Genomic DNA, 27217 nt, shown 5'->3' with positions numbered 1-27217 from the left:
TGGTTAAGTATATTCAAAACTGAGATGGACAGATTTTTAACCAGTAAGGGAATCAAGAATTATGGGGAAAAGGCAGGAAAGTGGAGTTAAGGATTAACAGATCATCTTATTGAATGGTGGAGCAGACTCAGTGGGCTGAATGGCCTACTTCTGCTCCAATGTCTTAAGGTCTTACATTAGCTGCTTGTTCCCTAATGTCTCCAATTTAAAATTGTTATCTCTGTGTTTAAATTCCTCCATGGCCTCACCCCTTACAGCCTTAACTAGACCTACTAGCTCCTTCGCAAGCAGGGCATTCATTATTTTCTAATCATATCTCCAAGAAGCACCTTGGGTCTTTTTTTTAAGTTAAGGGACACTATATAAATGCCAGTTGTTGCATGAAGTAGCAATTGTATTAGGAGCGATGCAAAAAGCCCCTCCAGGAGGGTTGCCTTTCAGTTGACGCAACTAATGTAGAGGAACCAAATTATAAGCAAAATTGAAAAACTTAAACAGTAGGTAGAACACAATCATGAGCTAACAAAAGCAGCAATACAACAACATACCTGTCCAGATAGACTGTCTTCTTCCTGAGTGGTGTACCTTTCAGCTGTCTTCATTATAGGACTTTGATCTTCTTCATGTTCTAAACTACTGTAATCCTCATCTTCTGAGCTGTTTTGGTCTATTGTGGCATTCTGCTCTAGGCTGCAAACCTGAGGCTTCTGGTAGCTATGCTCACTGGTGATATAGGTTCCCTCTACTCTCTGGCATGGACTCGATCTTTCTCTATGACTCTGATTATGACAGGTGTTTTCAGGCTGCTTGAGACTATCCATACATTCTGTGTTCTTCCTTTCTCCTGTAGTTTGCTCGTGGGTAGATTTGATGCATGACTGAGCCCAGAGATGTAGGTCAGGGTGCTTTCTGCTCCTTGAGGTAGAAAGGACAGGAAGATTTCACACCACACTAATTTGCAAGACCGTGTGAAGACAATTACCTATATAGTAACATCTTTTGAGCATGCCATTATTGTGTTCTGTTCAATCATAACATTACAATGTAGCTGCACAGAACTGCTCAACTCAATATGTATTTCACTTAAGACAACCATAGAGTAATTGGTCAGAATAAGAAAAAATATCATACTTCACTAGCAGTTGCTTGGTTGAGTCTGAGGTATGTTGTTAGTATAGAGTACAGTGAAATTATATTCTGAATTTAATTTCAAGGAGTGGTTGGTCTACAAATAAAAAGACATACGTCATGCAGAACATGGCAATGTGATGCCGACTATGTCTACAACCCATAAACTGGTCATAAACCACAGTTGCAGAATGAGAGAAACTTTCCTGCCATTCACTAACCATCCTCGGGGATGGAAGCTCTGTGTAGATACCTGGAATTAGTAGGTTGCCTTATGAGGATGGGTTAGAAAGACTTGGATTGTTTCCACTGGTGTTCAGAAGAGTGAGGGGTGATTTGACTGAAGTTTATGAGATCCTGAACGTCCTTGACAAGGCAGATGTCAAAAGGATGTTTCCTCTTGTGGATGAGTCCAGAACTAGGGGGCACTGTTTTAAAATTAAGGGTCACCCTTTACAAAGTTGAGAAATTTTTTCTCTCAGAGGATTGTGCAACTTTGGAACTCTCTGCCTCAAATGTGGTGAAGGCAGGGTCATTGAATATTTCTAAGGCAGGGGTAGATAGATTCTTGTTAGGCAAGGGACTCAAAGGTTATTGCGGTTAGATGAAAATGTGGAAATTGAAACACAAGATGGTCAGCCATGATCTTATTGAATAGCGGAGCAGGCTTGAGGGGCCGAGTGGTCTAATCTTTTTCCTATTTTTTATATTCTTATGTGTAGTTCTATTTTGCATTCACTGTACAAGGGTAACATTGGTGTGAAGCAGTTTGAGCTCAATGCTAACATTAAACTCGTGCAAAGTGAGTGTTATGATCCAAACTGATAACACAGCAAGGTTTATTCCTCTGAAAATTTCACTCTCGTTCTTTGTGTATCAGGCTGGGTTTTGACTCTGGATTCAGGTAACATTTAAATAGCTCCAGCTTGGGTGCAAAGCAAAACTCCATTATCAGTGATGCTACAATTGTTGATGTGAACTCTATGTTGTTATGCCTATGTTGATATGCATACTTACTGAAGGGTATTGATTTTCAGCTGAAGCCCATGGAGCACTTCAGTAACGCTGTACACATCGGCGAGGAGCTGGTGTGTTGATACTATTTTCTTAGCATTCTGCTCGGAATAATTCTCCTTTAGGAAGGACAGTCCATACATATGTCCATTTTTTAACCACTCTTTGTCATAACAATGCTTGGCACTCCATTTCTGACCTCCAGGAATAAAGAACATTGCATTTATGTAACACCTCGCTCATATCCTCAGGATGCCTCAAAACGGTTCACATTATTAATTTATTTCAGAAGGCCTTGGCAAATGTACAGAGGAGATTTACTAGAATGATACCCCAGGGATTAGGGACTTTGTTATATGGAGATACTAGAAAAATTTGGATTATTCTCCTTGAACATAGCAGGTTAAAGGAAGATTTAATAGAGGTGTTCAAAATTATGAAGCATTCTGACAGTAAATAAGGAAAAACTGTTTCCACTGGAGGGAGAATTGGTAACCAGAGGAGAGAGATTTAAGATAATTGGCAGAAGAATTAGAGAGGACCAAAAGAGGATTTTTTTATGCAAGGAATTATGATGATCTGAGATGCATGGCCTAAAAGGAGAGTAGAGACAAATTTAATGGTAACTTTCAAAATGCAAACTTGCAGAAATACAGCAAGGGATTAAGGCTAAGTGGATAGCTCTTTCAAAGAGATGGCACAGACATGATGACCTGAGTGGCCTCTTTCTTTGCTGCAAGTCTAGCTACTGTTGTTACAAGAAGAAGCAGCCAATTTACGCATATAATCCTAGAAACAACAAATGAGATGAATCGTCAGCCAAACTGTTTTGGGATGAAATTGTGGGAAGTATGTTGACCAGGACACTGAGAGAACTTTGTGCTTTGTTTCCCCAGTTGTGTCATAAAATCTTTAATATTCATGGCAAGATGGAAGATATACAACAATATTTATTTGACTATACATGATGTCTAATCATCATAGGGGAACAGTAGAGAGATATTTGATGTTAACTGAGTGATGAATCCAGAAGATGTTTTATTCTTTATTGGGCTAGGTCTCTAAAGAAAGACTGAGGCAGGGGTGGTGAAGGTTGGTTGTTTTTAAAAATTCATTTATGGGGAGTGGTCATCGCTGGCTAGGCCAGCATTTATTGCCCATCCCTAATTGCACTTGAGAAGGTGGTGGTGAGCTGCCTTCTTGATCCGCTGCAGTCCCTGTGGTGTTGGTACACCCACAGTGCTGTTAGGGAGGGAGTTCCAGGATTTTGATCCAGCGACAGCGAAGGAACGGTGATATATTTCCAAGTCAGGTTATCTCGTCTCCAGGCCACTCTGATATTTCGAGAGGAAGGAATGCTTGCTTTCCCCAGAATGACTTTGTTTACTGCAGTAGGAGTCATAGGTCCCGACTAGCATGGGAGGTAATCTGAAGCTACCTGACCTCAAGGAAGTACTAAAGTCTCCATGAGCTACATAATGTTTTTTTAAAAAAAATTAAATGTAATTTTTCATAGACAATGAAAAACTAAATGAACTACAATTTTTTCTCCACCTCTTTTCCTTCCTTTTTAAAGATCTCACACGAAAATATAAACCTGTCAGTAACGGAGTAATTGCAGTTAGAATGCTTAGTGTTACATCACTACCATAGGTATAATCTTCCTCATTCTTTAAAAGTAGTCCGATCTTCACAAGCTATTAGAATTTTCTATTATAAATCAGGTGAGTAGATGGGAAGGAATTAGCCAGTGAAGTTGTTCCCTTAAAGGATATGTGATTGACATCTTTATTGAGTGAACTTCCCTGTTCCATGGTACTTAAGCTTCACTCTCTAAAACACCCTTAGTGTCCTACTTGACCATGAGCTGAGCTTCTGACCACATGTCCCCATAATCACGAAGATCACCTACTTCCACTTCAGTAACATCGCCTGTTTCTTCCCTTGTCTCAGGTTATCTGAAACCCTCATTCATGTTTGTATTACTTCCAGACTCAATTATTCCATTCCTCCCCTCAATTTTGAAATTCTTATCCTCATATTCACCTCACTTCTCCCTACTTCTGTAACCTTCTCCAGCCCAACAACTCTGCAAGGCACCTGCAAGGGGATGAAGTATAAAAGTAGGGAAGTCTTGTTAGAACTCTACAGGGCATTGGTGATGCTTCACCTAGAGTATTGCATACAGTTTTGGTCTCCTTATTTAATAAAGATTGTACTTGTATTAGAGGCTGTTCAAATAAAGTTCACTAGGTTGATTCCTAGGATGAAGGGGTTGTCTTATGACGAAAGGTTGAACAAGTTGGGTCTATATCCGTTGAGGTTTAGAAGAATGAGAGGTGATCTTACTGAAGATGTGCATAGTGGCAGTGAATAGAGATCAACGATGACTTAACCAGAGCTGGTCCACCTAAAGGTGGCTTAAAATCTCCAATAAAAGAATAAATGAAAAGTGAAGCTTTCATCAGTGGAGAAAATGACATTGATAGATTTTGAAACTGTAATTTCATTGGTAATGTGATCAAAATTCTGAAACCAAAAGCAAAATACTGCAGATGCTAGAAATCTAAAATAAAAACAGAAAATATTGGAAATATTCAGCAGGTCAGGCAGTTTCTGTGGAGAGAGAAACAAGAGTTAATGTTTCAGGCTGATGGCCTTTTGTCAGAACAAAAGTTAATTCCGTTTCTCTCCACAGATGATGCCTGACATGCTAAGTACTTCCAGCATTTTCTGTTTTCATCTTACATAAGAACCATATATAATGCAGCACAACTATGTGAAACTATGGTTTCACATAGGACATTTAAAGCCAGTACAGAGAGGAAACTTCCTTCCATTAGCATGTTAACCAACCAATTTATTTAAATTATTAGCTTTGAATAGATATGCAGGTATTCAAAATTATTTCATCTTGTGCACTATCTTTTGCGGTAGACAAATAGTCATCCAGTCCAAAGCAACAAGTTAAAATACAGTTAAAAATCCATTTTAAGTATTTCCAAAACAGCCACGTAAATGAAACAGGGTAATTTTTATTTGAGTTGCACTTAAGTCAGGTGTTAGCATATACCTGGAGGATCCTGGCAGTTGTAGCAGATATATTGATCTGGAATGCTGTCTTCCAGTAACCCCATACAGATGCTGTGCTGCCAGCAAAGGCACTCTTCACACTTCAGTGGATGGGAGGCAACGGAAGGGATAAAAGGGAAAAACACAAAAGAAATTAATATGGAACAAAAAAGACACAAAAAAAATGATACATGAGACTGGCAAGCGAGGCAAGTATGTCACTGTTAAAATGTATATATTGTTATTTCATTCGTGGTTTATGCTTTCAAATTCATTGCTAGGCATCGCCTCTCAATTTTTCTCTCAGAAATACTGATACACATCTGGGCACACCACTACTAAGACCTGAAAAATAGCATCAGCTACCTAAAAGAAACAAATACAAAGCAAATATTCATATACATATTTGCATGCAGGGCTATCGGGAAAGAGGGAAATGGGCCTAATTGGATAGCTCTTTCTAAGAACCGACACAGGCACAATGGGCCAAATGTCCATCTCTGTGCTGAATCTATATTCATATGTATATAACTACACACTATAAGCACAATGTCTTGCAAATTTTATAACATGCAGATAATAGAATACATGAGGAACTGTGTGGAACATGAGGGTCATGTGTTGCATAAATAAATAGACAAATATCTAAAGGCCTTCAGGACACTCCCTTTCATCTTCACAACAGGAAAGAAAAATACTGAGGATGCTAGAAATCCGAAATAAAATCAGAAAATGCTGGAAATCATAGAACGGTTAAAACACAAAGAGGCCATTAGGCCCGTCAAGTCCATGCTGACTTTCTGCAAGAGCAGATTAGCTAGTCCCACACCCCCACTCTTTGCCCCATAGGCCTGCAAAAGTTTTCAATTGATATAATTATCTAATTCCCTTTTGGATGCCATGATTGACTCTGCCTCCACCACACACTATGACAATGCATTCAAATTCTAACACCCATTGCATAAAAATTGCTTCCCCCATGTTACCTTTGGTCTTTTTGCCAATCACCATTTGCAAATCATCGTCCGCTGGTTCTCAATCCATCTGCCAATGGGAACAGTTTCTCTCAACTACTCTGCCTGCGCCCCTCACAATTTTGAATACCTCTACCAAATCTCCTCTTAACCTTCTCTTCTCTCAGGAGTACAACCCCATTTTCTCTGCTTGACATAAATCCCTCATTCCTGGGACCATCCTTGTAATTTTTTTCACTCTCTCATATCCTACCTAAAATGTGGTGCCGAGAATTGGACACAATATTTCGGGCCCAACAATGTTTTAGAAAGGTTCACCATAATTTCCTTGCTTTTCTTCCCTATGCCTCTCTTTATAAAGCCCAGGTTCCTGAATGCCTTATTAATCACTTTCTCAAACTGGCCTATCATCTTCAACAATCTGTGCGCAAGTACTCCAGGTCTCTCTGCTCCTGCACTCCTTTCAAAATTGTACTCTTGATTTGCTATTGCCTATCCTGGTTCTTCCAACCAAAACGTGCTGCTTCACATTTCTCTGCATTAAATTTCATCCATCACACGTCTGCCCATTCAGCCAGCCTGTGCCCTCTTGAAGTGTATGACTCTCCTCCTCTTCCAAGTGGGGTGAGGTGGTGGGGGACTGATCTCTCGTATCAGCTAACACTATAAAAATAAATTATTTGATTATTCATTTAATTTGCTGTTTGTGGAGCCTTATTGTGCACAAGCTGGCTGTTGTGTTTGCCTACTCAACCTCCGTTGGCTGTGACATGGTTTGGATTGCCCAAAGGACATAAAATAATTTTTTTTTCATTTCTTTTCAATAACACTTTCAGACTGCTCAGAAGCCTAGAATCTTCACCATGAATTACCCCAATCTATGTGGCAACAATTCACAGTTTTGAGGGAGAAAGAAAGGGAGTTCTGGGGCTTTTCAAGGTGTTTTTACTGTTTGTTCTCTTTATTGTGCATCTAGAAACAATCAGCAAGTACAGCCTGAAATGGCAAAGTGCCAAGCACAAGCACAACATACAAACACCAAAAGTGAACAAAAACATGTTGAAATATTTAAACTGTTTTGACTACCTGAATCATAAACCCATTTTCTTCATCCATTCCACAGACACATCGCACTGTTGCATTGCTATCATCCTCCTCTTGAGAGTCCTCCGGATTGGTTGAGATGTCCAGATCCTGACTGTAATCTTCACTCATCAGTGCACTCTCCGTTGAGGAACCATCAAAGAACTCATCATCAGAAAGAGCTGCAAAAAAAAGGGCTTTAAAATTACCTCTAAGTATTGCTCGCCATAAGAATCTGTATTAATCTCAATCCAATTTAGACAAAAGTTGCCTAAATTCAAGTAAAGGATATCATAAGAATTTAAGAATTTTTACAGTTGGAAAAAGGTTATTAGGCTCAACAATCCAGTCCCTTTCTCACAGATCTCAACGCACAACTAGCGATCATCTCACCATATCTTTTAAACCTTTCTCTCTCCAGAAACAGACATTTGTCTCTTGAATCCATTAAGCTTTAAGTGCCAATTTTCTAAACATGTTCTCCAAACAGCCAAGGCTCTGTAATGGGAACTTAGTTTGGAAAAGTAGCCCTTCACTGTCCTGTAGTAATATACTCCATTAATCCATTATCTTTAGTGAAAAACTTCTTATTCCTAAAATACTGTTAACTTTTAAAAATATCATTCTTGGGGTATGGATGTCATTGGCAAGGCCAATACTTATTGCCAATTTTAATTGCCCTTGAGAAAATGGTAGTGAGCTTTCTTCTTGAACTGCAATCCATGTGGTTCAGATACTCTAATAATGCTGTTAGCTAGAGAGTTCCAGGATTTTGACCTGGTAACAATGAAGGAACAGTGATATTCTCCAAGTCAGGTGACTTAGAAGGGAAGTTAGAGATGATGGATTTGCCATGAACCGGAACTTCCACTCTTGTACTTCTTGATGGGAGGTCACTTTTTTGGGAGGTGAAATATCCACTGACATTTGAACTTTTCAGCACAGTGAACAATTTATCTAAATTACAATCTCAGTGGATGATTAGAAAAACTCATTACACGAATTATCATCCATTTCCTCTGCAAGGAAGCCATTAGAAAAGAATGCCTGAGGTTTCTTCATGAGACGGTGCATGTATCTTGTGATATGCTGAGCCATTCAGAACAGGTCGATTCCAGGTTCAATTCCTGGTCTTTGTTAATAGCTGATCTCAGCCTGAGCATCCGTAGGTAAAGTTGGCCTTGCCATTTCTGCTTATTAAGCATACAATTACCTTGGGTTGTACAAGTAATGACCATGCAATATCCCTGCTGGAACTGAAACAAACATGGTGAAGATGGAACTCAGCTATGACATATGCATAGCTATCTTGCCAATTGCTTTTCATTAAAAAAAAAATAACATGGTCCATTTTTGGCCAAAGCTTGTGATATTCTTTAGGACATTATGTTAGGAGGGAAGATTGCATAGGTTGGGGTTGTTTTCTTTGGAACAGAGAAGGCTGAAGGAAAATTTAATTGATATATGCAAAATTATGAGGGGCCTAGATACAGTGGCTAATTCCCCTAGCAGAGAAGTCTATAGCTGATATCGGCATAAATCTCTTTGGTACCTCTCTAATTTATTCTCATTCCCACCTCAAAAAGATATCTTTCCTGTACTTGCCAGATCTTCAGGACTTAATGTCATGTTCAGATACTTAACTGATCAGATGAAGACCACAAGGTAACTCACTTCCTCCAGCTAAAAGACAATAACCTCACAACAGTAGAAAACAATTTACAAAGCACCATAGCTACACTCTTTATCTTATTAATGTATGTCATTTTAAATTTTAAAGCTTTATTTTTAAAAAGTGAACATAAAAGCTGTTAAGACGACTGCAGCATACCATGTGACATCTGGCATTTGAACTGTAGACAGTAGAGTCTGCGTCCAATACCTGATTAAATATGAACCTCAGTGAAAGAACATCACAGCCACTTGTGAAATTCACACCTGGCTCATTGTTTAAGAACGGGCCAAAACCCACAGACAATGGGCCTTGTAGGCAACTCATCTCCAGGTTTCGCCAGGGACATTGAAACTCAATGGTTGTTAGACAAATGTGAAATGGATCCTATAAACCTTTCATTGTATTTTGATGGCCCCGCAATCAAACATCAAGACCTTGGCTGTCTCAACTCTCAAAGTGTGAATAGCCACATCACGGGACGTTTCTAGGCCTAATACACCACCTTATTTAGAAAGGACTTTGGACTTTTAACAGGTCACATGGGTAAGATAGCCAGGTTTGTTGCTTGCTCTTAAAACAGCAGGAATCATTTCTGCAGAGGCAGAGAGACCAGCAGAAAGCCATCAAACTGGTTGCAGTCAACTAAACAACCAAGGTAATAAACAACAATTGAAAGTGGGAAAAGGATTCTCTCCAACCTGCACCAACTTCAAGTTCACTTCTGGCAATTCAACTACAAGAAACCTCGCAGCTTACTGAGAATCCTCTGCTTTTAAAGTCCTTCACTCCACTCAATGCATCAATTCATCTAAGAAACTGCAGGCCTGATACGAAAGAGACTGAAATAATCCCATGATGTTACTGTAATGTTTTTTTCTTCATGTATACCTAATCTTTGTGAGATTGATAGGGTGTGCAAGATATTGCATTTTTAAACCTCCAGGGCAAATGTGGGATAATAAATAACCTTCTTTACTTTAAAACTCAAAAAAAACTTGCTGCTGGAATTATTTGAATCGGGGGCAACCACTCAGAGGTAAGAAAATACACACACCCCACATACAAAATACTTTGATCACAGATAATAGTAAAGGATACAAATTCTGTCCGTGACACACTTCTTTAAATAATTGTGTCTTACAAAGACTGTCAGGAAGACAATACAGTCTTTAATTAAAATGGAGTCAATAAAGTCATTGTACTGACACTAATTAGAATGATCAAATTTTTCTATGAACATAACTAGAACATGACACCATCTGAGTCAAGCTACCTGAGGAATACAAAATAAAATGTCCCAATTGCCTTTATTCTCTATTATAACCTGCACAATACTTGTAAAATATTTATTTTACAAGGGGCCCACATCTCAGCATCCATCAGCAACAGAGCTTGGACTTCAAAAAAAATCTAACTGCTGAGTTTAGCTAACTGTCCTTGATAGTCATTTTGGGTGGATAACGATCTCTTCATCACAACTTGATTTGACTAGGAAAATGTACATCAGAAGAATAAAAGACAGGTTTGAATGAAGAGACATTGTAGCCTAATTGGTCCCATCCTTCCAGAAAAATCAACTCATCATCTTCCCACTCGAGTGGCTTCGTCTTGTCTTGCATTTTGGCAATCCAGCCTAGATGAATTTCCTTGTATAAAGAAATATTTGCTGACTTCGGTTCTAATTTAACTTGCATTTGTTTTTTACTCCATGCCCTCTTCCAATGTCCTGGCGTATTGTTTCTGGTTTACTTTCTGCATCTGTTGAGTACATCTCAAAGGCTTCCTTCTGAGATGTCTTTTTTCAAGACTGAGCACGAACTTATGTCATGATCCTGTACATTATGAACTGTCAGTCAGTAACTTAAAAGTTTTAAACATTCTATTAAAATAGCCACTGCAAATCATGTGACCTTTTGGCTTCTGAGCCCCAGACGGTCCTGAGTCTCAACCAAACACCTAATTAAATATGGACATTCACAAAGATCTGGAGAATTTATGCATCCCTTTGTTTAAGGATGAACAATCAACAAAAGAGCTATAGCATTCCAGCCGGCTCATCTCTTTTTTCACCATGGACAAAAGAAACTTCAAAACTCAACATTAATTAGACGATATGAATAGGTTCCATTAATCTTCCATTGTATTATGATGGTCTCTCATCCAAATTAAATTGGGCGAATTTAAATATGTCAAACAACAACGCAAGACGTATAATAAACATATCAAAAACAGAAATAGAAATACCTGGAAAAACTCAGCAGGTCTGGCAGCATCAGTGGAGAAGAGCACAGTTGACGTTTCGAGTCCTCAGACCCTTCAACTGTTGAAGGGTCATGAGGACTCGAAACGTCAACTGTGCTCTTCTCCACTGATGCTGCCAGACCTGCTGAGTTTTTCCAGGTATTTCTGTTTCTGTTTTTGTTTTGGATTTCCAGCATCCACAGTTTTTTTTTATATAATAAACATATCACTCCTTTTTGAAAAAAAGGACCTTGAACTTATAAAGGCTACCTAATGAGGAAGCTATTTTATGATCTATTTTAAAAATTCAGCAAAGGGCTGCTCAGAGATAGAGACCCATCAGACCGCCATCGAGCCAGCTGCAAGTCAACTAAGTAGCCAAAACTTGAAAGTGGGAAAAGGATTCTCCCCAACCTGTTCCAACTTCAAATTCACCTGAGAACCAACCTCCTGGAATTTTTTTTCAATATTCATTTATGGGATGTGGGTGTCACTGACTAGGCCATCCCTAACTGCCTTGACAAGGTGATGGTGAGCTGCCTTCTTGAACTGCTGCAGTCCCTGTGGTGTAGGTACACCCACAGTGCTGTTAGGGAGGGAGTTCAAGGATTTTGACAGTGAAGGGACAGTGATATATTTCCAAGTCAGGATGGTGAGTGGCTTGGTGGGGAACTTCCAGGTGGTGGCATTCCCATGTATATGCTTCTGGATGGTAGTGGTCCTGGGTTTGGATGGTGCTGCCTAAGGAGCCTTGGTGAGTTTCTGCACTGCATCTTGTAGATGGTAAACACTCCTGCCACTGTTTGTTAGTGGTGGAGGGAATGCATGTTTGTGGAAGGGGTGCCAATCAAGTGGGCTGCTTTGTCCTAGAAGGTGTCAAGCCTCTTGAATGTTGTAGGAGCTGCACTCATTCAGGCAAGTGGAGAGTATTCCATCACACTCCTGAATTGTGCCTCATAGATGATGAACAGGCTTTGGGGAGTCAGGAGGTGAGTTACTCGTCTCTAGATTCCTAGCCTCTGACCTGCCCTTGTAGTCAAAGTATTTATGTGGCTAGTCCAGTTCAGTTTCTGGTCAATGGTAACCCCCAGAATGTTGAAAGTGGGGGATTCAGTAATGGGAATGCCATTGAATGTCAAGGGGCAATGGTTAGATTCTCTCTTGTTGATCTGGATATTGTCCAGGCCTCGCTGCATTTGGACATGGACTGCTTCAGTATATGAGCAGTTGCAAATGGTCCTGAACATTGTGCAATCATCAGCGAACATCCCCACTTCTGACCTTATGATGGAAGGAAGGTCATTGATGAAGCAACTGAAGATGGTTGGGCCTAGGACACTGCCCTGAGGAACTCCTGCAGTGACGCCCTTGAAGTGAAAGCATTGTCCTCCAACAACCACAACCATCTTCCTTTGTGCTAGGCATGACTCCAACCAGCAGAAAGATTTCCCCCTGACTCCCACTGACTCCAGTTTTGCTCGGGCTCCTTGATGGCACACTCGGGTCAAATGCTGCCTTGATGTCAAGGGCAGTAGCTCTCACCTCACCTCGGGGGTTCAGGTCTTTTGTTCATGTTTGAAGAAAGATTGTAATGGGGTCAGAAGCTGAGTGGCCCTGGCAGAAGCCAAACTTAGCGTCCGTGAGCAGGTTACTGCTAAGTGAGAGCCACTTGATAGCACTGTTGATGACCCCTTCGATCACTTTACTAATGATCAAGCGTGGACTGATGGGGCAGTAATTGGCCAGGTTGGATTTGTCCTACTTCTTGTGTACAGGACATACCTGGGCAATTTTCCACATTGCCAGGTAGATGCCAGCATTGTAGCTGTACTGGAACAGCTTGGCTAGGGGCACAAGTGCTGGAGCACAAGTCTTCAGTAGTATGTCCAGAATATTGTCAGGGCCCATAACCTTTGCAGCGTCCAGTGCCTTCAGCCGTGGAATGAATCGAATTGTCTGAAGCCTGGCATCTGTGCTTGGTCTGTGGTGGTGCTGCCACCGAGCCACTGTTGGTGATGGACATTGAGGTCCTCCACCCAGAGTACATTCTGCGCCCTTGCCACCCTTAGTGCTTCCTCCAAGTGGTGTTCAACATGGAGGAGTAATAATTCATCTGCTGATGAGGGGACGGAATGTGGTAATCAGCAGGAAGTTTCCTTATCCATGTTTGGCCTAATGCCATGAGACTTCATGGGGTCCAGAGTTGATATTGAGGACTCCCAGGGCAACTTCCTCCTGACTGTATACCACTGTGCCGCCACCTCTGCTGGGTCCGTCCTGTCGGTAGGATGATGAAGATAGTGTCTGGGACATGATCTGTAACAGGTGATTCCGTGAGTATGACTATGTCAGGCTCCTGCTTGACTAGGCTGTGAGACAGACCTCCCAAATTTGGCACAAGCAACCAGATGTTATTCAGGAGGACTTTATAGGGTTGACAGGGCTGGATTTGCTGTTATTGTTTCTGGCGCCTAGGTCGATGCTGGGTGATCTGTCTGGTTTAATTCCTTTTTATTGACTTTTTATTGGTTTGATACAACTGAGTGGCTTGCTAGGACATTTCAGAGGGCATTTAAGAGTTAACCACATGACTGCAGATCTGGAGCCACATGTAGGCCAGACCAGATGAGGACAACAGATTTCCAGATTTAATGAACCAGATGGGTTTTTTTACGACAATCAAATTGGTTTCAAGGTCATCATTAGACTTTTAATTCAAGGTCTTTATTGAATTCAAATTCCACTTTCTGCCATGGTGAGATTCAAACCATGTCCCCAGAGCATTACTCTGGGTCTCTGTATTACAGTCCAGTGACAATACCACTATGCCAGTAAGTTTACTAAAAATCCTCTGCTTTACAAGATCTTCACTTTAACCAAAGCATCAATTCACCTAAGAAGTAGAGGCCTGTCATGAAAGACACCGAGACAATCTTAAATTGTAATTGTATTTTTTTTTCTCATCTGCATCTAATCTTTGCGTGAGTGATATTGTGGATGAGTTGAGTGAGTGGCTTAGACATCACTTTTTAAAATAAATTTTTAAATTTATTATTTTTAAATTCACAAGAAGTTTGCTACTGGAATTATTTAAATATTTAAATTGAATAATCACTCTGAGGGTAAGGAAAAACACACCCTTCACATATAAAAGACACTGATCATAGACAGTAAGAAAACTCATCAATTCAGTCCATGACACTTACCTACTTGCTCCATGGCTTTTCACCAGGGATCAGCCTTGTTGCCCCTATCTCTACAGCCTCAAGGGCCTCAAAGGTCCTTTACTGATTGCAGAGGAACTACTTAATTAACCAATTACATACCGAAAACAAAACAAAATTTGTATCGCATGCCAAACCACTAATATTATTAAAGGAATGTGCTGCAGGGATAATGCAGTCATATCCAGGAAATGGTAAATTTTTATTTATTAATGAATAATGAAGACTGCCATTCTACCAAAGACCCATTCATCCCATGTAATTTTAGCACTTACATTCATGTCTAGGAATACGGTCCGTGCTTAGCTCCAGCAACGATCCAGAGGACAGAACAGATTTTGGTGATAGGTATGCTGGTTTTACCACTGATCCACACCGCAAGGCAAGGGAACTTCCAGGTTTGGTTATCGGAGATGAACATCTTTCCAAAAATTCCAGGGAAATATCTTTGAATCCTTCACATTCTGTAAAATCTGAGAAAAAATCAAGATCAGTAAGTTAAAAGCTAGTTTAGGTGAAGACACTTGTAAATTTTCAACTTAAATTAAGTTCACTCAATTGCAAAGATTTATGAACAGAAGAGCAGGAGTAGGCCATTCAACACCTTGAGCCTGTACTTTGAAAGCAGACAGGTTTTTTTCTGCCTGCTCCCTGTCACAATATGGATTCTATCAGGATATCTTATCTGCTCACTGTCGCTCAGATTAGTAGCAAAAAATAGAAGACAGCAGGTTACTTAATCCTGATTATCTGGCATAATGGAGGACAGCCACATAATTGATTTTGTCCTTCCATGAGATGTCCAGAATGTGATATAAACAGTGAAGATGAAAGTTGTGGAGCTCCCTTTCTTGATAACTGTAAGTCTTCCATGTTTCACAGTCATACAACAAGGGGCTGAGAAAACAGGCCTCATAAGCCCACACCTTGAACCTAAGAGTCAGCTCATGTTTCATGAGTTGGTCAAAGGTGGTAGCTATTTTCCTGATATGTGTATCAAGTTCTGAATTAAGTGACAGGTTGTACGTCACCATGGACGTAAGATAGCAGACTTTGCTAATTACTTCCAGTAAAATTATGAATATGGCAAAGACGAGGCTCCCAAGTATGTTGGCCTTCATCAAGCAGAGGTGGTTTCGCTGGCTTGGGCGCATTCACAGGACGGAAGACAGTTACATGCCTAAGGGTTTTCTGTTCGGCAAGGTAGGCAGAGCCAGATGACCAGTGGGTGCCCAAAGCTCTGCTTCAAGGATGTTTGTAAGTGCGACATGAAGGTCCTAAACATTGATTCTGGCACCTGGGATAGATTAGCGAATGATAAAAGGAAAATGGCAACATCATCTGTGGGCCGGCATGTGCTACCATGACAATCAGTGGCTACAGCAGCTTGGCAACAGGTGCTTACATCGAAAACAACCCACAACACCACCTGATAACCAATCATATGCAGCACTCCTGGCAGAACAGGCCTCTAACAGATTGGTCTCTTCAACTATCAGCAGAAGTGAACCACAATTCCCAACTCCCACGTACATGGAAGCATGACAAGGGCCAGAATGGAGGGGGCCACACGTCTTGCATATTGAAAACTTGAAGATAATTAACACTCTCCAGCAGAATTCTCCTGTTTTTCCCTCCTGTCAGTAAAAGCAGGTGAAGATTAGAGATGACAAAAGGCATGGTCATGAGGAGGTAGGTTTGAGGAATTTGGTAGAGATGCAACAAGGTAGAAGGGTTTCACAAGAGAATTTTAGTGCACAGAGTCAAAGCAAGTGATAACACTGTATAATAATATGCCTCTTATTAATTTCTCAAATTTAATCTTGAATGAGTTCCACATTTTGACCGTTCTTTTATAACTCAAGTATGGTACCAGCCCTCAACTAAAATACAATAATGGGAGTCTTACTGGGACTAAATAATACAGCTTCCCTTGTCTTAAATTCACAATGATGAACTGACAAGGAAAATAAACCTTTGTGGATATTTTTAGGTCAATGGCAAATTTATCATTAAAAGAAGGCCTCGGGTAGCACGAGACTCTTCTACTCAACTCACCTGTGGAGATGTTTTTATTTTCACTGCTCATTGATGTACAAAGCAGAAGAGTGAATTTTTCATTCAGGTCTTTTTCATGCTCAGCCAAGGAGAGAGATGTCAGTGTAGGTGAGTGGAATACCCATTTCATATTAAGGGCTAGAAGGTTAGATATTATGTGTTTTTTTTTATTCATTCACAGGATATGGGCTTCGCTGGCTGGGCCAGCAGTAATTGCCCAACCCTATTTGCCTTCGAGGTGGCAGCGGTGAACTGCCTTCTTGAATCGCTGCAGTCCATGTGGTGTAGGTACATCCACAGTGCTGTTAGGGTGGGAGTTCCAGGATTTTGACCCAGCAACAGTGAAAGAACGGCGGCATATTTCCAACTCAGGATGGTGAGTGGCCTGGACGGGAACTTCCAGGTAGTGTTGTTCCCATCTATCTGCTGCCCTTGTCCTTCTAGGTGGCAGTGGTCTGGAAGGTGCTGTCTAAGGAGCCTTGGTGAATTATGTGGTTTCGATGCACAGTAAGGCCATCTATTCTCTGTCCAGCATTGTGTTTTTCCTATGCTTAGTTTATAGTTAGAAAAACAAACAACATTTGTTTTTCTCCCCTACCATTATCTGCACCAGTCATCCTAATGATTACTCTCAGACAAACTAAAAATTGGTAGTAAAACTAGGAATCTTGCTTAGAGGAACTATTATGATAACTGGTGCAGGTAATGAAAACATACTCAATGTAGTCAGCTTTTCTAAAAAACTCCAAGAGTGCTGTTGTTTTATGCCGTCTTGAAACTGGTTTGAAATGGTCTCAGCTCATTTAATTTCATCCTCCCACAGCTTGCTGAGAGAATAGAGTAAATAACATTTTCATAAGAATGGTCTCGTCATTTGAAAGCGTCGTGCATAGGCATCAATGTACCCTCTTACTGTGGGGGTGAGCCATGCTCCCACTCAGTGCTTACCACCATTTGCAAGCCTGACGTTATGTGATGTGTAGCTGACTCATGATAGTTACTTTATCCTTGCGTTATGTCAGAGACACGTATCAAGCTCTTTAATGGAAATGTCTGCAAAGTGCGTTAGCAACCATACTCCTTACAATGCAGATGAAGCATGGAGTTAGGCATCCTCATTAGTCTTAGAGGGATAGCTGTAATTGTGTTTCAAAACGAGTAAGCTGCCTTCCGTGGTAGTGGCAAAGCACAAGACCTCCCCTAGCTACGGGGTCAATTACCAGCGGGCATAGATTTAAGGTGATTGGTAGAAGGGTTAGAGGGGACATGAGGGAAAACTTTTCACTCAGTGGGTGGTGGGCATCTGGAATTCACTGCCTAAGTTGGTGGTTGAGGCTGAAATGTTCAACTCATTTAAAAGGTACCCGGGTCTGCATCCGAAGTGCTGTAACCTGCAAGGCTACAGACCAGGTGCTGGAAAGTGGGACTAAAATGAGTGGCTAGTTTCTTTTTTCTCTTTCTAGCTGGCACAGATATGATGAGCTGAATGGCCTCTTTCCTGCACCGCAACTTTTCTATGGTTCTATGATGGTCTCTCCAACCATGCATGCACCTCAGCATCTACTAAAAATTTCTGCATCAAGTTATTTGACACTGCATCTGCACTGTTGTACTGCCTGTCACTTCCCAGAGCGCACAGAAGCAGGGCTTGCCACTGACATTTCCAAAGATTAGGGCCTAGTGAATCACAAGGGTTGAAGGTGCAAGTCCGAATGCTGAACTTGGTCTTGATGTCACTGGTTGTAAAGGCCTTTCAGTGCACTGGCATGGCACTTAGGGACAAAAGGAATGTGGCTGTGTCCCATTGCCTGTATCTTAATCCTCCTGCAATCGTGTGGCTATAAGTGTGGCATGGCATGGTATGTCTTCCATGTCATGCTTCTTCGAGGGCATCCTCATGTGGAAGCTGACTCTTCATCTCCCAATTCAGGTTTCTGCCCTTCATCATCCGAGGAGCTCTTAGCCTCCTCTATCTCTCCTTCTAACAAGGGATCCCGCCTTTGAAGCGCCAGGTTGTTAAGGGCACAGCAGACTATGATTATGCGGGACACCCTCTGCGGAGAGTACTACAGAGCCCCAGCTGAGCTGTCCAAACATCGGAAATGCATCTTCAGGATGCCAATGGTCTGCTCGGTGATGGATGTGTCGCCTAATGCGCTGCATTGTACCTCTCCTCTGAGTGACTCAGAGAACAATGTACTGGTATCATGAGTTATCATCTGAGCCGGTACCCTGGTACCCCATCCCCGTAATCGCTGAGGCCTTTCAAACATGTGAGACACCTGGTAGTGACTCAGGATGTATGAATCATGGGAACTCCCAGGGTACCTGGCACAAATGTGCTTGATGTGTCTCTGATGATCGCGCATCAGTTAAACATTGATGGGGTGGAACCCTTTCCTGTTAATGAACATCAGGGGCTGCTGCCATGGAGCTCTCAAAGCCACGTGTGCAATCAATTGCACCCTGTACTCCATGTAAGGCTGTGATAGCTGCAAACAGCAGAAATCTAGCAGCCTAGCTAGCTTCATCAAGTGTGAACTTCACATAGTGATGAGCCTTATTGTCAAGGTCACCTTGCTACATTTATGTGCTGAGGACTGAGAGACGTTGCATAGGTCCCCTGTGGATCGCTGGAAAAATTGGCAGGGTCACTGACAGGGGATGTCCTCTCAGTCCATGGGGCGTTAGATCATCCCACACAATGCCGCAGTTATGATCCACCACCTCTCTTGACAAGTGCAGCCGTGTGCAGCATCTCCAGACAGGAAAGTCTCCTTTGGGAGACCCTTGGTCTTGTGAGTCGCCTCCGTGAGATGGGTCTAACCTCCTCATCCTCTGGGTGTTGTTGGGGCTCCCCTGAACCATGGACCTGAGGCCAGACCTCCTCTCGAAGATGGCTAGGCGGTGCTGGGCCCTTCACCTCCTCCTCGGTCGGATCACTGCCATCAAGAAGGCAGCATTGAGTGCAGGCTCCATTATTCAATCTTCCTTCTCCATGTGGACTGATAGATGCAAGAACACTGGGCAAAGAGAGTAGATGTCCTACTCACTTACAAAATATATGAACATAAGAAATGGGAGCAAGAGTAGACCATTCAGCCCCTCGAGCAGGAGTACAGCGTTGAAATAGAGAATCAATCATGATCATACTGAAGGGCTCAAAGGGCTGAATGACCTACTCCTGCTCCTATTTTCTATGTTTTTATGAGCCTGCTCTGCCATTCAATAAGATCTGCTTGTGTTTTGAATTCCATATTCCCATCTAAACTCAATAATCTTTGATTCCCTTGCCTAACAGGAATCTATCTACTTCTGCTGTGCAAATATTCAATGATCCCCCTTCACTGCCATCTGAGGCAGAGAGTTCCAAAGTCACACAACCCTCAGAGAAAAAAATTCTTTTCACATCTGTCCTAAAAGGGCAACCCCTAATTTTAAAACAGTGTCCCCCAGTGCTGGACTCACCCACAGAGGAAACATCCTTTCCACATCCAACTTGTCAAGACCGTTCAGGATTTTATATACTTCAATCAAATCTCCTCACTCTTCTAACTCCAGTGGAAACAAGCCCAGTCTGTCCAACCTTTCCTCTTAAGTCAACTGCTCATTCCGGGTATTAATCTAGTAAACCTCCTCTGAACCACCTCCAATGCATTTACATCCTTACTTAAATAAGGAGAGCAAAACTGCACACAGTATTCGAGATGTAGTCTCAACAATACCCTGTATAACTGAAGCATCTCATCCTTACTTTTATGTTCAACTCCTCTCGTAATAAAGGATAGGATTCCATTAATCTTCTTAATTATTTGCTGTATCTACATGTTAACCTTTTGTGACTCATGATCTAGAACACCTAGATTCCTCTGCACCTCGAAATTATAGTCAGAGTTATACAGCACAGAAAAAGGCCATTCGGCCCATCTTGTCCCTGCTGGTCATCAGCAACTATCTATTCCACTCCCATTTTCCAGCATTTAGCTCGTAGCCCTGTATGCTATGGTGTTTCAAATGCTCATCTAAATACTTCTTAAATGTTGTGAGGGTTCCTGCCTCTACCACCCCCTCAGGCAGTGTGGTCCAGATTTCAACTACCCTCTGGGTGAAAAAATTTTTCCTCAAATTCCCTCTAAATCTCCTGCCCCTTACCTTAAATCTATGCCCCTGGTTATTGACACCTCCACTAAGGGGAAAAGTTTCTTCCTATCTACCCTATCTATGCCCCTCGTAATTTTGTACACCTCTTTCAGATCCTCCTCAGCCTTCTCTGCTCTAAGGAAAACAACCCTAGCCTATCCAGTCTCTCTTCATCTCTGAAAGGCTCCAGCTCAGGAACATCCTAGTGAATCTCCTCTGCACCCTCTCCAGTGTAGAGGAGATTTTGCACATGTTTTCTGTTTAAGTAGTACTCTGCTTTTTTATTCTTCCTGCCAAAAAAACTTAATAATTTCCCACATTAAACTCCATTTGCCATATCTTTTCCCTATAGATATCAACCTATAGATATCTATCTGCAACCTTACGTCCTCCTCACAACATACTTTAGATAAAAACAAAAATATAAAAACAAAAAAACTGCGGATGCTGGAAATCCAAAACAAAAACAGAATTACCTGGAAAAACTCAGCAGGTCTGGCAGCATCGGCGAAGAAGAAAAGAGTTGACGTTTCGAGTCCTCATGACCCTTCGACAGAACTTGAGTTCGAGTCCAAGAAAGAGTTGAAATATAAGCTGGTTTAAGGTGTGTGGGGGTACGGAGAGAGAGAGAGAAAGAAGTGGAGATACTTTCCTACCTATCTTTGTGTCATCTGCAAATTTAGCTACCATGCTATCACGCCCCTCATCTTTTTATTTTATTCATTCACGGGATGTGGACTTCGCTGGCTGGGCCATCATTTATTGCCCGTCCCTAGTTGCCCTTGAGAAGATGGTGGCAGTGAGCTGCCTTGTTGAACCACTGCAATCCATGTGGTGTAGGTACACCCACAGTGCTGTTAGGAAGGAAGTTCCAGGATTTTGACCCAGCGACAGTGAAGGAACGGCAATATATTTCCGAGTCAGGATGGCGAGTGACTTGGAGAGGAACTTCCAGGTCATAGTGTTCCTATCTATCTGCTGCCATTGTCCTTTTAGGTGGTGGTAGTCATGAGTTTGGAAGGTGCTGTCTAAGGAGCCTGCAGTGCATCCTGTAGATGGTACACACTGCTGCGACTGTGTGTCAGTGGTGGAGGGAGTGAATGTTTATGGATGTGGTGCCAATCAAGTAGGCTGCTTTATTCTGGAAGGTGTCAAGCTTCTTGAATGTTGTGGGAGCTGCACTCATCCAGGCAAGTAGGGAGTATTCCATCACACTCCTGACTTGCGCCTTGTAGATGGTGGACAGGCTTTGGGGAGTCAGGAGTTGAGTTACTTGTCGCACGATTCCTAGCCTCTGACCTGCTCTTGTAGCCACATATTTATAAGGCTAATTTAGTCCAGTTTCTGGTCAATGGTAACCCCCAGGATGTTGATAGTGGGGGACTCAGTGATGATAATGCCATTGAACATCAAGGGGTGATGGTTAGATTCTCTTTTGTTGGAGATGGTCATTATCTGGCACTTGTGTGGTGCAAATGTTACTTGCCACTTATCAGCCCATGCCTGGATATTGTCCAGGCGGTCTTGCTGCATTTGGACACAGACTGCTTCTAAGTCATTGATGTAAACTGTAAAAAGTTGAGGCCCAGCACAGACCCCTGCAGGACTCCATTTGTCACATCCTGCCAATGAGAAAAAGACCAATTCATGTATACTCTCTGCTTTCTTCCAGCCAGCCAATCTTCTATCTATGCTAATATGTTACCCTCTATACCATGAGCTTTTACTTTCTGCAATAACATTGATGTGGCACCTTATCAAATGCCTTCTGGAAATCCAAGTACAGTACTTTTACAGGCTCCCCTTTATCCATTGTACATGTTACTTCTTCAAAAAAACTCCAATAAATTGGTTAAACATGATTTCCCTTTCACAAAACCATGCTGACTCTTCCTGATTACCTTGAGTTTCTCTAATTGCCGAACTATAGCCTCCTTAACAATCGATTCTAACAATTTCCCCATGATAGATGTCAAGCTAACAGGCCTATAGTTTCCTGTTTTCTGCCTCCCTCCCTCTCTTCTTGAATAGAGGGGTTACATTTGCTACTTTCCAGTCTGATGGAACCTTTCCAGAATATAGGGAATTTTGGAAAATTAAAACCAACACCAAATTAACACTACCATCTCACTAGCCACCTCTTTTAAGACCCTAGGATATAGTCCATCAGGACCTGGAGACTTGTCAGTCCACAGCTCCATCAGTTTGCTCAGTACTGCTTCCCTGGTGATGTTAATTTCACCAAGTTCCTCTCTCCCTTTCACCTCCTGATTTATAGCTATCACTGGAATATTTTTTGGATCCTCCATAGTGAACACAGAAGCAAAATATTTGTTCATTTCTTTCACCATTTCCTTATTATCCACTATTAATTCCTCACTGTCACTCTCTAGAGGGCCAATACTCACTTTACTTACTCTTTTCCTTTTTAAATACCTGTAGAATCTCTTGCCATCCATTTTTACATTTCTAGCTAGCTTCCTCTCATACTCAAATTTATTTCTCCTGATTAGCCTTTTAGTCATTCTCTGCCGTTCTTTATATTGACAAATCATCTATTTTGCCACTCAACTTTGCACAGTTAAATGCTTTTTCTTTAAGTTTGATGCTTTCCTAAACTTCTTTAGCTAAGCACAGATGATGGGTCCTCCACTTAAAATTTTTCTTTATAGTAGGAATGTACTTATTCTGAATATTCTGAAGTATTCCCTTAAATGTTTGCCACTTCTCTGCTGATTTATCCTCTAGCCTAGTTTTCCAGTTCACTTTAGCTAGCCCAGCTTTCATGCCCACATAGTTGCCCTTACTTAAGTTTAAGATAGTCTTAGACCCACTCTTCTCCCTTTCAAACTGGAAGTAAAATTCAATCATATTGTGGTGGCTGCTACCTAGGGGTGCCTTCACTCTGAGGTCATTAATTAATCCTGTCACATTACACAATACCAAGTCCAATATAACCTGCTCTCTGGTTAGTTCCAGAACATGCTGTATCGAAGAATCTATCTCGAAAGCATTCTAAGAATTCGTCATCCAGCCTACTACTGCCAATCTGATTTTTCCAGTTTATATGTAGTTTAAAATCATCCATGATTATTGCTGGCTCTTTAATAACAAGCACCTAATATTTATTTTTGAATACTTTGTCCTACATTGTGGTTACTGTTAGGGGGCCCATAGAGCACTCCCACTCATGACTTTTTCCCCTACTATTACTCATCTCCACCCAAACCAATTCAACATCCGGATCTCCTGAGCCAATGCTACATCTGCGCTACTAGCTTTTCACCAATATAGCCTTGCAGCTGAGGTGCACATTCACTAGGTGACTACGATGCCAACCTTTTTACTTGACATCTCATCCTACAGTGGTTGGAAGGAGTTTGGGCACATTCATGAAATGTGCCACCTTACCAAAGGCAACCCTGCAATCTATGATCTTGTATACTGATCAAGCCCAACTTGCACTTCAGCAATGACTAGAGGTCCTTTGGCTTGTTAACCATGCTGATTGGAGAAAGCATATTAGAGGGTTTCATTGATGATCTGACAGAGAAACAGCAGCTCTCTTTCCTCAACGGTTGCCTGCATTTTGCATTCCCACATACCTCTCTTGTTAAAGCTTAAATGGAGTGACTGTATTGTGAAGCCAATGACTCCTGCAGTCTTTCATTAAAGCTCAGCAAAAGGCAATGGCTCCAATTGCACCTTCTCAAGGAAATCTCTCTCTTTATCTCAGCTCAGGCTCTATTTCAATATTGAGGCTCCAAGTAGTTTGAGGGTGCCCCCTGAAAGGGCCCCTTAGTCCAGCCATGGGCTCCTCCCACACTGCCTCAGGCCCATCCCATGCAGATTCTTTTTCAGTTTCTATGCCGCAATTTTGGGCTTGCAAGGTGCGATTTTGTTTTGAGACTAGCTTTGACCCTCCCCACCTATCAGTGTTAGGGTCTCTCCAACCTTCCAGGAACACCAAGCTGTGCAGGTAGAGCTCCCTCCCATTATTTTCCAGAATCCCCCAATAATCCTGATCTCATTGTAATTGTAATCGACAATCCAACCCTCCCACCTGAACCCATCACTGTAGATGTCCCCATGCCCAATATGAACCTCACCCATCCCCATCTCAAGGCTGTGTGGACGGTCACATACAGAAGAGACCCCCCACCCCCAGGAGAGTTTCGAATACCCTACGCTTTATTATGTCTTCCCCATTTACAGGCTGAAGATGCCTCCCCTAACCATGATCATCCCAACTGCAGCCCAGTACCAAGCCAGACAATCCCATGGCCACAGATAGTAAAACACGACCATGCCCTGCACACCAAGTTGTGCATCATCCCAGGTGAGCACACAGGCCTTGCCCCTCCCTGGAGCGTGACTATGACGTGTGTGCCATGCATAGCCCACAAAGCCCTGGGACTGCCTTTAATCTCTCATCCTAACTGTGAGGTCAACTAAGCCCCAGGACTGCCTTTAATCTCACCCCAATCTCTTGGCCCAGACAGAGAGTCCGACTGTCTTTCAATGAGCTCTCCCGTTTCTTCTTTATTATCCCAACAGTTACCCCACCCACCCCCTATGAGTCTCTGTGCTGCCCATTCGTCATGTTCAAGCCTTTCCACCACCCCCTCCACATCTCCATGAGTCTCTCTTCAACCCATCCCTCTTGTGCCACACTAACACAACATCCTGTCTTTTTCCAGAGTCTGCGTGTGTCCCCTCCCATTCATACAGTTCAATTCCCATCCACCCCCTTCTATGTCTGCGTTCTAGTCTTCCATGTCAGGCTCTAGCTTCCCAACTCACGGCATTCCCACTGCATGCCATAGTTTTCCTCCCTCGACTCTCCAAACCTACCATTTCCCATTGACCCCCGTGTCTCCTTCCTCTTAGTCCCGCCCTCCTCCCTCCCATTCGTGGTCGCAATGCCAGCCTCAGTCTCATACAGCAGCCCTGCCTGAGTCTCGCAGATAACACCCTCCTGGAGAACAGAGGAAAGCAGTGAGCAGACCTACCCAACACCCTCACCAGTATGGTGTCACTGCAATTGGTGAGAACCTGGAGCAGCGCTGCTGCAGATAGGCTTTGAATGTTGCACTCAGCTCACGGCCAGGAGCGAAGTGAAAGCCAACAGCTGCATGCCACTTATTTCCAAACTTGATTTAGACCAGTCTAATTTCCCGCTGACATGGTGCAAAATTGGGAGGTAGAATGTAATTCTGAGGAGTAGAGTTTTTAATAAGCATTCATGACATGGTCATGCGTGCAAATGGCATTCCAGACATGCATCAGCAGGAAACCAAACCTGCCATCAGCCCACCTTGAGGGGAAAATTTCAAACTGATCTCCTGTCAGCGCAAATCCAATTTCTGACCTCTTCCCAAATTTTCCACTCCCACCCACCACAAAACCCACTGCTGGCAGAAGGGAAAATTCTGCCCTCAGTGTCAGTTTAATGTCTGATTATGCTTCTGTGAAGTTCCTTCGACAGTTTCTGACTTTATAAACTGTAAATTAATGTAAGTTGTTATTGAAATAACATTTGCTAATGTCAGATATAAAAAAGAAAATGCTGGAAAAACTCAACAGATTTGGCAGCATCTGTGGGGATAGAAACAGAGTTAATGTTTTGAGTCCAATATGACTTTCCTTTGGAACTGAAGAGAGGTAGAAATGTGATGGGTTTAAAGTGGGGAGGGCCAGGTTGAGCAAAATAAAAGGTGAGGGATAGGTTGGAGGGCAGGAGAGATTAAATGATAAAGATATGGTGCAACACAACACAAAAGGGGGTGGTAATGATAGTAATAAAGACAAAAGTCCAGAGTAGGTGTTAATAGCAGAATAAAGGTCAGCACTGAAAGCAAAATAGCAGAATGTGTTAATAGCAGAAAAAGAGTCAGCGATGCCTGAAAGCAAAAACATGAGGACAAGATACAGGCTGGCACTTGGGGGGGGGGAAATTTTTCAAATGGAGGACAGAGTTCATGCTCTGAAGCTGTTGAACTCAGTGTTAAGTTCAGAAGGCTGTAAAGTGCTTAGTCAGAAGATGAGGTCCTGTTCTTCCAATTTGCATTGGGCTTCACTGGAACATCGCAGTAGGTCAATGATGGAAATATGGGCATGAGAGCAAGATGGTGAATTGAAATGGCAAGTGACTGGAGGACCAGTGACATGCTTGCAGACTGAGCGAAGGCATTACAGAAAGCGGTCACCAAGTCTGCAGCTAGTCTCCCCAATGTAGAGGAGACTGCATTGTGAGCAGCGAATACAGTAGACTAATTTGAAAGAAGTACAAGCAAATCACTGCTTCACCTGAAAGGAGTGCTTGGGGCCTTGGACGATAAGGAGGGAGGAGGTAAAGGGTCAGGTGTTACACCTCCTGCGATTGCATGGGAAGGTGCCGTGGGAAGGGGATGAGGTATTGGGGGTAATAGGGGAGTTGACCATAGTGTAATGAAGGGAATGCTGACAGAGGAGGCGAGGGGAAGATATATTTGGTGGTGGCATCATGCTGGAGTTGGTGGAAATGACAGAGGAAGATCCTTTGAATGCGGAGGCTGGTGGTGTGGAAAGCGGGGACAAGGGGAACCCTATCATGGTTCTGCGAGGGA

General features: G+C 42.2%; 1 protein-coding gene across 2 annotated transcripts in view; it reads right to left on the bottom strand.

Moving 5' to 3' along the window:
- The window catches only part of phf20l1 (PHD finger protein 20 like 1), a 126232-nt gene that overhangs the window by 11454 nt on the left and 87561 nt on the right, over window positions 1–27217 (bottom strand). For both annotated transcript variants that reach the window (XM_041189804.1, XM_041189805.1), the window contains 5 exons: window positions 14687–14884; window positions 7275–7453; window positions 5216–5315; window positions 2146–2341; window positions 549–915 (listed from right to left, as the gene is read on the bottom strand). In XM_041189804.1, the coding sequence (XP_041045738.1) occupies window positions 549–915; window positions 2146–2341; window positions 5216–5315; window positions 7275–7453; window positions 14687–14884 (1040 nt within the window). The remainder of the gene's footprint in view (window positions 1–548; window positions 916–2145; window positions 2342–5215; window positions 5316–7274; window positions 7454–14686; window positions 14885–27217) is intronic.

The sequence above is a fragment of the Carcharodon carcharias genome, chromosome 6 (assembly GCF_017639515.1).
Source record: "Carcharodon carcharias isolate sCarCar2 chromosome 6, sCarCar2.pri, whole genome shotgun sequence".
Taxonomy (NCBI): domain Eukaryota; kingdom Metazoa; phylum Chordata; class Chondrichthyes; order Lamniformes; family Lamnidae; genus Carcharodon; species Carcharodon carcharias.
This window is presented reverse-complemented; position numbering and strand designations above follow the sequence as displayed.